The 14,467-nt window shown below is 41.6% G+C and overlaps 1 protein-coding gene and 1 long non-coding RNA gene across 2 annotated transcripts; one reads left to right on the top strand and one right to left on the bottom strand.

The window, feature by feature from the left end:
• Positions 1-5,768: 5,768 nt before the first annotated feature.
• On the bottom strand, positions 5,769-6,293 carry LOC148177647 (uncharacterized). The gene is made up of 2 exons (XR_015769792.1): positions 6,216-6,293; positions 5,769-6,054 (listed from the first exon to the last, which is right to left on the bottom strand). It is a non-coding gene; the product is annotated as an uncharacterized LOC148177647 (long non-coding RNA).
• Positions 6,294-6,544: 251 nt separating this feature from the next.
• On the top strand, positions 6,545-13,561 carry Polr1A (RNA polymerase I subunit RpI1). The gene is made up of 11 exons (XM_088033134.1): positions 6,545-6,791; positions 6,848-7,593; positions 7,791-7,934; positions 7,979-8,687; positions 10,186-10,493; positions 10,541-11,040; positions 11,088-11,502; positions 11,551-12,527; positions 12,575-12,896; positions 12,946-13,098; positions 13,146-13,561. Exons 1-11 carry the CDS (start codon positions 6,611-6,613, stop codon positions 13,551-13,553), a joined length of 4,863 nt encoding a protein of 1,620 aa, XP_087889260.1. The 5' UTR covers positions 6,545-6,610; the 3' UTR covers positions 13,554-13,561.
• The last annotated feature ends 906 nt before the right edge of the window (positions 13,562-14,467 follow it).

The raw sequence follows: 14,467 nt of genomic DNA, 5'->3' as shown, positions 1-14,467 counted from the left end.
GATTTTTAAATTGGATTTAAAATTTGACATTTATTTGAATTTCTTTTAGTTGTTTATTTTTTTATTCTATCGTACAAAAACGTATTTAGGTTAATATATTTTGCGCGTTATTGTTCTGTTAGTGTTTGACTGTTGAAATATTCATATTAATTTGTAGTTTTCAGAAACAATGCCAACTCCCCATCAAATGCTGAAGAGTGTTGGAATAAATGTTCGCAAAAATATGACTCCAAGAAAAAACAAACTCTATGCTTTGGTGAAGAAATGTGCGAAAAAGGTGAAATAAGTGCAAGCTTCAAAAAACAATTTTAAGAAATACTTATTTGAAGCAGAAAAGTTTGCTAAGGAGAATTTTCTCAACAACAATTTGAATGTTTTAAACAAAGTCGCTGATCGGTTTGTGAATAGTCAATTTCGGGAAGCTACAAAATCCATTAAGCAACGGCGCTTCACTCTCGAAGACAAAATATTAGCTCTCACGTTGTATAAACAAAGTCCAAAATACTATAGATTTTTATATTACCGAGTAGGACTACGCTCCAAAATTTTCTGAATGAAAAAGTTCATACACTAAACGAAAATGATCGGTATGTTAGCCTCATGTGGGATGAAATGGCAATTCAACCACATGTTAGCTTCAACGAAAGGAAGGGTTACATTGAAGGATTTGAAGATTTTGGAGAAAATAAAAGGACGAACGAAATTGCAGACCATGTGTTAGTGTTCATCATAAGAGGAATAAAAGGGAGATTGAAACAACCAATTTATTATGCATTTTCTTCAAGAGGGGGAGCAAAAGGCCATCAACTTAAAAAGGCCTTGAAAGAAGTTTTGGCTGCATTAATTGAAATTGGGCTGAAGCCAATTTGCACAGTTTGCGACCAAGCAAGTCGTACTAATGTTAAAATAATAAACACGTTATTGCTTGAGACAAAGGAAGAGCTGCTTCGACATGGCAACAATTATTCTGAAGAAGGGTATTTTAAAATATTTCCAATCTTTGACTCACCACATCTACTAAAAGGGATAAGGAAGCATTCTTCAGACAAAAACTACTCGCCAAACCTGACCAGGGCAAAGTGTTCCATGTGACGTCAGCGAGAGCCCCTGCAAACCACTTCATGAGAGGGGGCAACTTCACCAGGTTCGCAGACTGGCGATTCATCCATCGAGCCAGGCTAAACGATACACGTAGGTTTGGAAATGGGGATAAACGATGCCGTCTCTGCGATCATGGAAATGAAGCCCTCCCTCACGTGCTAAACCACTGCCACCAACATCTAGCAACGATCTCGAAGCGTCACGACGCCATCCACAACAGGCTGGTGAATGCCATCAGACAGCCAGGCGGGACCGAGAAAAGGGTAAACCGGACAGTTCCCGGTTTTGAAGATGGGCTCAGGCCGGACCTGGTTCTTAGGTACGAAGCGCTTGAGCAGGCCGGAAGGTAAAAGAGGACCAAATACGACCACATCCGGTAACGATTCGAGGAAGACGGGTTAATTAATTTGTCTTTAGTTTTTACTAGTTTCATAAGTACATTATTTATATGTTTTAATTTTGCTATGTAACGCGATACGCGAGATGGCACCACATCCATGGTGTTTCCCCCTCCGAAACAACGTCGCCAATAGGCCGTTATTGTGAGAGAAGGCTTCTGGGTAGCCAACCCGTGTGTTTTAGAATCTATTAGTTTTACAATAAATAGTTTATTAAGTTACGTGTGTGGTTTCTTTCCGTGAAAGCGCGTAACAGCTATAATTATTTAATAAAATATTTGACATAACATTAATGCTGAATACGTTTCCAGAAATAGAGAAAAATTTTGTCAATTTTTTGCATTGTATGTATAGGGACTAGGAAATACAATTCTTAAAAAGTTATAAAAAGCTTTGAGTCGATGGTCAATGGCTTTTTACCAAAAATACAATCGACTCTGCATTCAATAATTGAAAGGGTAAAAGTAACAGTATCTATAAAATACGGGTGTCTGGTGTCCCCGTTTACTCTTCCTTGAAGAAAGAATGGTTAGACTACTATAAAATGTGAATTTTTATTATTTATTTATCGATTTATAAAGTTCTGACAAAAATAAAGCACCTTTACTACCCCACCAAAAGTCACAATGAAAAGAAGTAATTCAGTAATATTTTGAGAAGAATATTTAATAATCAGATGCAGAAAACCTCTCAAAAATTGCCATTGTAGGCAAAACGCAATTTGCAATATATAGTTTGTTAAAATAAAGAATAAAAAGATCTCGATCCCATATCTCCATAAGCCGCAATGCTAACCGTTCGGCCACTCAGCTGACGTCACATCGAGCCTCCGGCTCGTAAGCTATAGTTGGCTCTGGGAAGAGGCAATACGAAGACTAAACGTTTTTATATTTTCTTGTATATATAAATATTCATATATATTTTTATATTACGTTGATATTCAGAGTTCTCTACAACTACATTGTTTGTTAAATAACAATTGTTAATTTTATGTATACCGATTTATGTATTTAAGCATTTTCTTAATAAAGATTAATCTGTCCTTATCAGCTTATATGTGTCCCTAAGAAGCTCATCAGATACGCCCTTTATACGTGCAATAATTGAAAAAAAGAACAAAGAAGCGATCAAAACATGACAACTCAAGAGGAAGAAGAGGCCCTCACCGACTACGAACTGAACTACCCCCTAGATAAGGAATTCTCGTGCCAAATATGAGTCCCAAACCCGAAAAACTACAAGAGGCACGGCGACCTGAGCAAACACATCCGGAGGTATCACCTGCACAAGTTGGTTTTTAAATGCAGAGCGTGCGAGGAAGTATTCGAAACCGTGAAGGCATGCAAGACACATCAGAAACGATCGCAACCATGTGAAAAAGTAGCCGATGATGTCAACATTCAGCTATCGCAACCCTCAGGCCGCCCACAGCCCGACAAATACAAGATAATTGGGCTGAGCGGTTTAACGCGATTCAGGAAGTCGCAGAACTGGAAGAAACCCTGGCCGAATACATTGAAACGGTCAAAAAAGCGACCCGCCAAACCAGCGAGGCAAGGCCAAGTCGCCCAAGACAAGAAGACGCCAACAACAGCCACAGTACGACGCCGAGGCGGCATCGCGTATTCATAGTTATTTGTTTCACTAGGCTAGAAAATGGTCTTTTGGAAATGCAAGGAAAGTATTGAAATCCGAGCATTTCCAAAACATTTTCTAGCAGTGTCAAACACGAAATTTTGTGCGCCGACAATTATTAATAGTTATTTAAATTTTGTTTTACTAGGCTAGAAAATGGTCTTTTGGAAATGCAAGGAAAGTAAACTTCATCGCACCAACCGACCCCGTGCATATCGGGAAATCACGCAAGCGGCCTCCCCGTTTTGTGAAATCCCCGCAGACCAGCTGCATGAACACTTTACGCACGTGTTCGGTCATGAGGTGCCGACAGAAATTGAATTACCAGAAGAAGTTCTCGAATACGATCCAGATGAAGACAGAAACCCGTTTGAACCAGATTTTACCACCGAAGAAGCATGGAATCGTTTGAGCAGGTGTAGTAACACCGCACCAAGAGTGCGCCATCGACGTGATACGTCGACTGTACAAAGAAACCAGCACAACTATCCGGAGCAGCACCGGACCAACAGATGATATCAGAATAAAATCCGGGGTGAAGCAGGGCTGTCCACAAACCACCTACTCTATAGATTTTTTACGACAAATGATATATTTTTTTTAATATATATACCAATTTTACTAGGTAGTGTTAGGATTTATTTTATTTGCTACATTTTAAAAAAGAAATCAGAAAAAAAAAATAAATGTCAGCCGTTCCTAGTTTGAGATCTCTCGGACTACCTAGGAAATAATTTATGGCAGGGTTCTTTACAACCTTGAAACCACTGATAATGTTTGCGGTAATCGTTATTGCAGGGCCATAATAACGAGTCTCAACTTGGAAAAGTATACCTATATGATTGATTTATACCTACATTTACACATTTGATTCTTACTGACGGGTCGATTTCAAGTCACTGCGTTAACGCAAATTTGCAACCGTTGCCAAGGTATGAGCAATCTGATTGGCGTTGCTATGCTGCAAATGGGATTTGCAGTAACGCAAGTCGCACTTGAAAACGACCCCTGAGTAATGAATTAAAGATTTGGATGTTCCAAAAAGATTTAAAAATGTCGAATGGGCAACGAAACAGAGCCACATAGTGCTTCGACTGCCTCCTTATTAGTGTTCTGAACCCCATCAAATTAATTTGGAGCTCTCTGAAGAGATCGATTCGAAAGATGAACAAGTTTCCAAATTTAAGCTCGAACGTGGTGGACATGATTTGACCAGAAGCCGCCAAAATTGGACCCGATTTGTGGAGAAACTGTATTAAACATGTTCAACAAGTTGAGGACAGTTATGTGTCGCCTAAATTTCCCAAATTTGTGACTGATTTGGAAGAAAGCGACGGCGATGAAAATTTCACTGAAAGCGACAGCGATTGATTTCATTTTAATTAATTAAAAATAACAAACATGTAATTGTGTTTACTTTAATTCCGATTTAATTCTTATTCTCAACCCGGCCCTGCCCCAAATTCGTTCTTGACCATTTTCGGGCACCTGAAAATGATTTACAATGGGGTTGCTTGCACTTTCGAGAACCCTCATAATCTTTGCGGTAATGAGGACTGTGTGCCATAAAAACGTTCGAAGAACAGTATACAGTCGTGTTGTGAAAGATGATCTTGGGCTTTATTATTATTAAACTACTACTACCACTTCTTCCTAAACCCTTATAGCTGCGACAGAAACTGCGCAGGTAGCTAAAGCATGGGCATATTAGTGGTAGTAGCACTGCCCAACAGCAAAGCCATTTATTGGGCAGGGCAGAAAGCAAAAAAAAAAACAAAAAAATAGCAAAAGTTGTAAAGTAGAGAAAAAATAAATAAATAAAAAAATAAAAAAAACATTAAAAAAACAGAAACAATTAAACAATTCTTAAACGAAGATTATTAAAAGAATTAGTTATCAAAAAAAATATCTAGATAGTGCTCCTCAGCGCAACGGATAAAGTTGGTCATCGGTGCCTTCCATAATGAGTTAGTTTTGGGTGTAGATAGATAAAATGTTGAAACGTTTGAAACACAATAATAAAGGGCCCCACAAATCTCGTTCTTGCACGACAGTTTTGAACGACGGTTTCGACGGTTGGAACGAAACGGTCGAAAAAACCGAGGTCTGTGGGCAAAATCCGTCGTGTTGAACCGACAGTTTTACCCAGACCTCGGTTTTTCCGACCGTTTCGTTCCAACCGTCGAAACCGTCGTGCAAGAACAAGGTTTGTAGGGCCCTTAAGGGAGAGAAAAGACGAAGAGTCAACGTGATTATGTATCAGTTTCGACAAGAAACGAGCATTTAATGATTTCCTTTGTTCAGCTAGTGATTTAAAGTATGTTGTTCAAGTAGTACATTATAATCAACATTTCTTGAAGGGTATACGTTATTGGATTTAAAAGACAAAAAATTTACAAAGTGTCGCTGAATACCCTATAAAGTTCAAGTGTATCAAGAACTGCAACCGCCAGATTATGAGAAAAGACTATCTTACTGTAACTGGTTCAACCACGTTCTGAATATTGACAATCTTCTAGACATTACTTTTTTCTCTGATGAAACGTGGTTTCGTCTCCCTGGCTATGTCAACTCACAAACAATGAGGACATAGAATGCATAAAATCCACTTGTTTTTCGAGAAGCTCCACTGCATCCACAGAAACTTGGAGTGTGGGTTGCCATGTCTAAAAGAAGATTGTTTGGGCCAATTTTCCTCGAGGACACGGTGATGGCTGCAAAATTGGCCCAAACATTGGAAGTTTTTATTGACCACTCATCCTGCTCAAGAGACTTTGCGATACTTACGAGAGTTTTATGATGATAGACTGGTTAGCAAAGATTTGTGGCCCCCAAGATCACCGGACATTACACCCCTGGACTAATTTCTCTTCGCCCATCTCAAAAACACTCTCGTTAGACAAGAGATCAAACCAGGATCCTGGAAGAATGTGAACGAATCACTTCACAAATTAAATTAAACCATGTTTTCGAGAATATCAAAACTCGCGTGTTATTAATGTGTCTGGAAGCCAACGGCAACCACTTTCAACATTTACTCTAATAAACCAATAGACTTGTTAATTGTTTGTTTTTTCTTACTTATTCATTCAGGCCAGCAATTGCACGTTACACTTCCCTCTTGTTTGGTCACATAACCTCAAACTTTGCGCTCAACATTTCAACGGTTTTTTCAAGAGCGCATGCGCCCTACAAAGACTCAAATCATTTCAATTTCGTTTGAATTATTATTCATTTAATAAAATAATACGGAAGCGCAGAGGGGCCAACATACTTCTTTTTAAAGTAGCACTGGCAGAAAAAAAAGTTGCATTGCCAGAAAATTAAAATTAATTAATTAAAATTAAAATTAAAGTTATCAAAACTAATCGCACCAACTTCCCCGGTCGGTATTACAGGTTTCTCCGCAAGCACGTGCTGTCAAATTCTCTCGAGTTGAGGTTGTGTGTAAATGTGCGGTGTGCGCTCCCTCGAAAATGTCGCGAAATATCCGGAAAACGGACACGACACCCAAACATGTGGCTCTAGACTCCCTCGTGTTCTCCATGTTCACGAAAGAGGACATCCTGAAGCTGTGCGTTACCAAAATCCGCACTCCTTTGACTTTGGATGCCTTGGGGCACCCCTTACCAGGGGGGCTGTACGACAAAACAATGGGTACGTCTTTAGACACCCCTTTTAATTTTTTTAACCCTGCAATGTGTTGATTTTAGGCCCCTTGACTGAGAAAAGCGAGCCGTGTGGCACGTGCCGGAAAAACTTCCATTTCTGTCCAGGGCACTTCGGCTACATCGAGTTGCCTCTTCCTGTGGTAAACCCAATTTTTTACAAGATTATTGGGGTTATAATTCGAATGAGCTGTCTCAGTTGTTTCCGTTTTCAAATTCCTGAGCACATGAAATACTCAATTTCTCTTCAAATCAAGCTCCTGAACTGCGGGCTTGTCACTGAGGCTCTAGAAATCGCGAACACAATCTCAGAGTTGATTGCGTGTTACGACTCCTTGGAGAACATCCCCGAGGAGGCCGTCCAACCCCTGAAGAAATACGAATCAATAGCTAAAAAATCCTTGAAGAAGTTGCGCGGGAAGTACGTTTTATCAAAAAACACGGAAACTCTCCGAAATCAGTTTATCAACGGCATGCTAAAAGAGCTAAAACCGAGGAAGAGGTGCATGCATTGTAAGGCAGGAATGGAGAGGATTCAAGTCCTTAGAAACAGAATTATATTAAGCAGCAGGAAAAGAGGCGGACACGACCAAATGATTGCGAAAGTGCAAGGATTTGAGGCTAAATACTTGACTCCGGACGAATCCAGGAACTTCATGAGACACATTTGGGAGGAGGAAAAGGACTTGATGAAGGAGATCATCGCGGTTTTGAGTGGGATAAGCACGGAATTCCCCACCGACATCTTCTATTGGGACGTCATTCCTGTGACTCCCCCTAATATGAGGCCGGTTAGTATTAGTTCAGGCAAAATAAACATGAATTTCGGAATAATTCGCATAAGGGTGATTTTTTGTGAATTCAATAAAATGAACGTCCATACAAAAAATCAGCCTTATGGGAATTATTTCGAGCTTTTGAAATTTTTGTATCTATTTGCCCGCCATTTTGTCGGCACCTTCAAAATGGCCACCACTTTTTTTTTTAGGTGAACATCGTTGCCGGTCGAGTCAACGAGCACCCCCAATCCCACCTCTATAAGTCGATCATCCACAACACCATCCTCCTCAAGTTGGTCATCGAAGTCGTCAAAAACAAAGGCGATTTGAGTTCGCTCCCCCCTGAAGCCAAAGTAAGTCGTTCCGCGCATAGACTAACACTGAAGGAGTCTTCCAGGGCGCGTACAGTGTGGCGCAAGGTAAAACCCCAATCGAGAAGCTCAACCACGCGTGGGAGGCGCTCCAGCACGACATCGACGCCGTCGCCGACAGCACCAACCTCCGCAACAACCCCGCGAAGGGCATCAAACAGATCATTGAGAAGAAAGCGGGGATCATCCGCATGCACATGATGGGGAAAAGAGTGAATTTCTCCGCTCGTACCGTCATCACTCCGGATCCGAATCTCAACATTGACGAAATTGGCATTCCGGAAGTCTTCGCGAAGCATTTGACGTATCCGGTTCCTGTAACATCGTGGAACGTGGAGGAATTAAGAAAAATGATAATGAACGGACCTGATGTCCACCCAGGAGCCGTAATGGTGGAGTACGAAGACGGAACTGTTAAAAGAATAAACACGAAGAACACCACGCAACAAGAGGCGATTTTGAAGCGGCTGTTGACTCCGGATAAGATTGTGGGGTTCCGGGGGGTGAAACGCGTGCACAGACACTTACAGAACGGGGATGTTTTGTTGTTGAACCGCCAGCCGACGCTGCATAGACCGAGTATCATGGCGCACACCGCGAGGGTGTTAAAAGGGGAGAAGACCTTCCGGTTGCACTACGCTAATTGTAAAGCGTACAACGCCGATTTTGATGGGGATGAAATGAACGCGCACTTCCCCCAGGACGAGGTGGCGCGCAGCGAGGGCTACAATTTAGGTGAGTCACTCCCACGGTTTGTCGAAAGAGAATTTTATTCGAAGAAAATCGGTCATGAAAACGAAAAGCAACGTGTTTATCAATAATTCCATTTTTTTATTTTTTAAATTGTTTATGGTTTAACTGGTTAAAATTCTACAAGGTGTTTATAAATGTTTCTAGCATCAAGGGTGGCTATGAAATGTCAAAGAAATTTGCCGCTCATTACAAATGCGGGTTTAGATTTTTCAACTGACATTTGTAGTTAACCTCAATCATGTAGCAAAGTAAGTTTTGAAAAAAAAAACTGTTCTAGTTGTGGTTTAAAACCTCAAAATTATTGACTTATTAACACAAAACCGTAACTTAAAAGTCGTTGACGCAAATGACTATCAATAATTTTCTAGATAGTTATATTCACTATGAAAACAAAGCGGCAAGATAGTTCATGTCAAGAATTCCAGTCACCCTTGATGCTAGAAACATTTATAAACAACTTGTATAATGGAGAACAGAATATTTAAAGCATTTATGTCATACAAGGTGTTTATAAATGTTTCTAACATAAAGGGTGGCTCTGGAATTCCTGCCGTGCACTATTTTGCCGCTTTGTTTTCATAGTGAATATAACTATCTTGAAAATTATTTATAATGAAACTTACATTCATGATGTTTCACTTACAGTTTTGTGTCCAAGTTTTTGATTTTCTGGTTTTAAACCACAACTAGAACAGTTTATTTCTCAAAATTAAGTTTGTTTCATGTTAACTGAAAATGTCAGTTGAAAAATCTAAACCTACATTTGTAATGAGCGGCAAATTTCTTTGACATTTCATAGCCACCCTTGATGCTAGAAACATTTATAAACACCTTGTACAAGTCTAAAACCAAGACAACTGGTTTTCATTTCTCATTTCTGCTTTTCACAGCAAACACACTGTTGTCAATTATAGAATTTTAAACCGCTAAGCCAACAAAAGTTTAAAAAATAAGGAAAATTCAAATATTGATATACCAGAGCTCATTACTATCGCTCCACTCAATAAAAAGTTAAGTTGTCAGCAGGTCTTAGTGATTTTAATCGGTAACAATTGGCGGCAAATGTGTTTGACCTTGACGCAACTGTGGCATGCGTAGAATTTAATCGTTTTTCACAACATTGCCAAAACTTGTTAAATCTCTATTAAAATCATTCTTTTGCAACAAATTTTTAATTAGTTATTGATTAATACACTCAACTTTGACAACGTGTTAACCTCAAAAATCGCTACATTCAATTTTCCCCTAATTTTCTCCCTAACGAATTGAAAATCTGATTTACACCCAAAAATTTTCGAAAATTTACACTAGAGAGTGGACTGATAGCAATGAGCTGCACTTTACATAAATTTTCATAATTTTTCGAAATAAAAGTAATTTCACCTATGATTTAAAATTTGCCTTTTTTTGAAAAAGGAAATGCCCTGGAATACATTGTTGGTTTCCGTTTTCATGAGCAACTTGACACAATTTCTTGCAGTGAATGTCTGCAACCAGTACCTCGTCCCCAAAGACGGCACCCCTCTGAGTGGTTTAATCCAGGATCACATGATCGCCGGGGTGAAACTCTCCCTCCGTGGTCGTTTCTTCAACGAAAGCGACTACCGCCAATTCGTCTTCCAAGCTCTCTCCACCAAAATGGGGAGGATCAATTTACTCCCCCCAAGTATAATCAAGCCACAGCTGCTATGGTCGGGGAAACAAATCCTCTCCACCATTATCATCAACACAATCCCAGACGGCCGCGAACTCATCAACCTATCAGCGACGGCCAAAATCGGCACCAAAGTAAGAACAACCAATTATAACCGTTCAATCAAATCACGTGGTTGTAGGCGTGGTCACGATTCCCTCCACGGAGGTGGAGTGCTGGTGGTACTCCTTTTCGAGATGCGAACACGATGACTGAAACGGAGGTGGTCATCAGAGGGGGGGAGTTGCTAGTGGGGGTGTTGGACAAGACGCATTATGGCGCCACCCCCTATGGTCTCATTCATTGTTTTTACGAGTTGTACGGGGCGGTTTACGCCACCAGGTTACTGAGCGCCTTCGCCAAGCTGTTCACCAGGTTCCTCCAGAAGGAAGGGTTCACTTTGGGGGTGCACGACATTTTAACCGTGGAAACCGCAGATGTCAAACGGAGGATGATCATTGAAAGGTCGCGACGGATCGGGAGGGAAGTCATGACGACGGTTTTGGATCTTCCCCATGACACCCCCACCGAGGAGGTCGTGGAGAAGATCAGGGAGGCCAGCGTGAAGAACCCGAAGTTCCGGGCGAACGTCGACAGACAGTACAAGACGGCGTTGGACTCCTACACCAACGATATTAACAAGTAGTGCTCCCCCAAACCCACCCCCAGGTCTAAAATTCTTCTTTTAGAATCTGCCTCCCCGCGGGGTTGGTGTGCAAATTCCCCGAAAACAACCTCCAGCTGATGGTTCAGTCCGGCGCCAAAGGTACCACCGTCAACACCATGCAGATCTCCTGCCTCCTGGGGCAGATCGAACTCGAAGGCAAACGTCCCCCAGTCATGATCAGTGGGAAATCCCTCCCGAGCTTCCCCATCTTCGAGTTTGCACCACGTGCCGGGGGGTTCATCGACGGTCGCTTCATGACGGGCATCCAACCCCAGGAGTTCTTCTTCCATTGTATGGCCGGGCGTGAAGGCCTCATCGACACCGCTGTTAAAACCAGTCGGAGTGGTTACCTCCAAAGGTGCCTAATTAAGCACCTGGAGGGTTTAACAGTTGGGTACGATCTCACAGTCAGAGACAGTGATAAGAGTGTCATTCAGGTACGGTCCTCGACTTCCGTACGACCTGGAGTACTAACTTCTTTGTAGTTCTTGTACGGGGAGGACGGCATGGACATCTCCAAGGTGCAGTTCCTCAACGAAAAACAGTTGCAGTTCTTGGCGGATAACAGTAAGGCTATGGTCGATAAGGAGGTCCTGAAGATGTTGAAGAACCCCGACGATGACGCCGTCAAAGCCCACAAAAACCAAATCACCGAGTGGCGTGAAAACTTCGGCGATCCTCTCCAACGCGAGCGAAGGAGTCCATTTTCCCTCTTCTCCACCGTCGTCCGCCAAAAAGTCCAAGACCGGAGTTTCGACCGTAAACAGATCATCAAAGTCTGGAAGAAAGCCGACGAAGACATCAAAGACACCTTCACCAAGCAGTGCGCACCCTGTCCAGACCCCGTGAACTCCGTCTTCCAATCCGACCACTACTTCGGCTCTCTCAACGAAAAAGTTGAAGCCCTGATGAACACCTACCGGTGCGCCCACAAGAAACACGCGAAACAGTTCAAGAACACGTTGAAATTAAAGGCGATGAGGGCGCTCTGTGCAGCTGGTGAACCCGTGGGGTTGCTGGCGGCGCAGTCCATCGGAGAGCCTTCAACTCAGATGACGCTGAACACGTTCCATTTCGCCGGAAGAGGTGAGATGAACGTGACGTTGGGAATCCCGCGTCTCCGGGAGATTCTGATGATGGCGTCCAAGAACATCAAGACTCCGTCGATGGAAATCCCGTTTTTACCAGTCCTGGGCTTGGAGGAGAAGGCGGAGGATCTCCGGAAATTGTTGACGAGGGTCGTAGTGGCCGACGTCCTCGAGAAAGTCGATGTGACGGTCGAACTCCAAGTGGAGCCGCTCCGGCAGTATCAATACACGCTCAAATTCCAGTTTCTCCCCAGGAAGTTGTACAAAAACGACTACTACGTGGGCCCCAAGTACATACTAAAGCACATGACGAAGAAGTTCTTCGGGGAGATGTTCGCGGCCATCAGGAAGTCGGCCAAAGTCACTTCGAACTTGTGAGTGGTCAACTTCCTCTTGATCTTGTCTAAAGTTTTGTTTTTAGAGTGATGATGGAGGAGGCCAAACGCCAGACCACCGGAAATGAAGACGACGATGGTGACAACGACGGGCCCGCAAACGAAGATAGTTCAGACGAAGAACCTGAAGATGTGGAGGACGCGAAGTCCGGGCAAAAATTCCAACAAGTCCATGACGACCAAGAACCGGAAGAGGAAGAACAGGAAGATTCCGAAGAAGAAATCGAAGAACCCCAACCCACGACAGAGGTAACCGAAGAAGGTAATATCGTCGTCGAGAGTTACAGTTTTGCCCAAAACTACGTTTACGACAAGAAGAAGCATTTGTGGTGCGAAATCACCTTCGGGGTAGGGAATTTAGTTTTCTCACCACTTTATTGGTAAAATTTGTTTGCAGCTACCCCTGAGCATAAAAAAATTGGACTTGACAGCGATTCTCAAGGACGTCGCGGCAAAGTCGGTCCTGTGGCAAACTCACAACATCAAGCGTGCGATCACCTACACAAAAAACAACGAATTGATGCTCCGCACTGACGGAATCAACATCCTGGTTGGTTGCCACAATCACGTGACTTTTTTCCATCAATTTGATTGCAGGAAATGTCGAAACACCACGCCCTCTTGGATTTGAATCGTTTGTGTTGCAACGACATCCACAAAATGGCGGAGACGTACGGAATCGAGGCGGCGATGAAAATCATCGTGAAAGAGGTCAAGGACGTGTTTAACGTGTACGGGATTAAGGTTGATCCCCGTCATTTATCGGTAATCGCGGATTATATGACGTTTAACGGGACGTTCGAGCCGCTGAGTCGCAAGGGGATGGAGAGTAGCGCGGCGCCCCTTCAACAGATGTCGTTCGAGTCGTCACTGACTTTCCTTAGGAACGCTACGATTGGTGGAAAGCGCGACAATCTGACCAATCCGTCGAGTTGTTTGATGGTGGGGAAACAATGTCGGACTGGCACGGGTTGCTTTGATGTGATACATGAAATAAAAGTTTAAGAGAGTCAGAGGTGGTTTGATTGATTGAGAGCCCGAGATTATATTTATTATTTATTATACATTTATGTATTACATAATTATTGTGGTATGACACCTAAAGATATTCGGATTATTTGATTTCTGATTTGTAAACACACAACAAAGCTCGTAACTGTTTAAAGATACAAAGATTACAAATATATGCATGGAATGTAACGTTTTTTGTTACGTACTTGTCAAAAATAGTGTTATTACTTCTTTTAATAGTCATCTGACAGAGTTCGACTGGAGAAAAACAAACGCGACTTCCATCACACCGCCTACTTATAATAATTACACTTTCTACATATTTCAAATATACAACTTTTGTTAATAAAAATTCGAGAAAATCGCACAGTTTCAAACGTCGAACAGCTGCACTAATAGAACAAAACAAAGTATAAAGTGCTTTTTTTTACTAAAACATCCTCAGTTTTCATCAACATCACAGCTACTATTCTAATATGCCAACAGGTATAAATAAAATGGCGACGAAAAACAATAAAACACTTATTGCAAATATGATATAGATTTGTTTATCTTTTTTACACATCACTACTATTGCATTTTAATCATCGCGTCTTGTAACAAATAAACCATTTTATTTATTCGTTATTTAAGTACCCATCATCTACGATACAAAAAAATACTATTTAGCTGCAAAACTTTATGTACACCTTTTTGTATTTTTACTTCAATTTATCCACTATTTTAGAGACATGAAACTTGTGCGAGAGAGTCCACAAACATCAATAAAAAAATGTTTTTTAATAACGAAAAATCTATACCCAGCGACAGTGTAAAAATTTGATATGACAACACGAGGAATAGTCGAGAAAGTGAGTTAAAACTACTAAGTACAAAATTAAGCGTCTGGTTAATAAAGAAAAATACTT

The sequence above is a fragment of the Gnatocerus cornutus genome, chromosome 3, assembly GCF_029298725.1.
Source record: "Gnatocerus cornutus isolate USDA-ARS CGAHR chromosome 3, icGnaCorn1.1, whole genome shotgun sequence".
Lineage (NCBI taxonomy): Eukaryota > Metazoa > Arthropoda > Insecta > Coleoptera > Tenebrionidae > Gnatocerus > Gnatocerus cornutus.
The sequence above is the reverse complement of the archived record's forward strand: the minus strand, read 5'-3'. Positions and strand labels throughout refer to the sequence as shown.

Bases quoted from the DNA above. Each gene is read 5' to 3' on its own strand.
- Polr1A (XM_088033134.1), top strand. From the start codon at position 6,611: ATGTCGCGAAATATCCGGAAAACGGACACGACACCCAAACATGTGGCT. The intron at 8,688-10,185 runs GTGAGTCACTCC...AATTTCTTGCAG, and splicing joins CAGCGAGGGCTACAATTTAG to TGAATGTCTGCAACCAGTAC. The intron at 12,897-12,945 runs GTAGGGAATTTA...ATTTGTTTGCAG, and splicing joins GGTGCGAAATCACCTTCGGG to CTACCCCTGAGCATAAAAAA.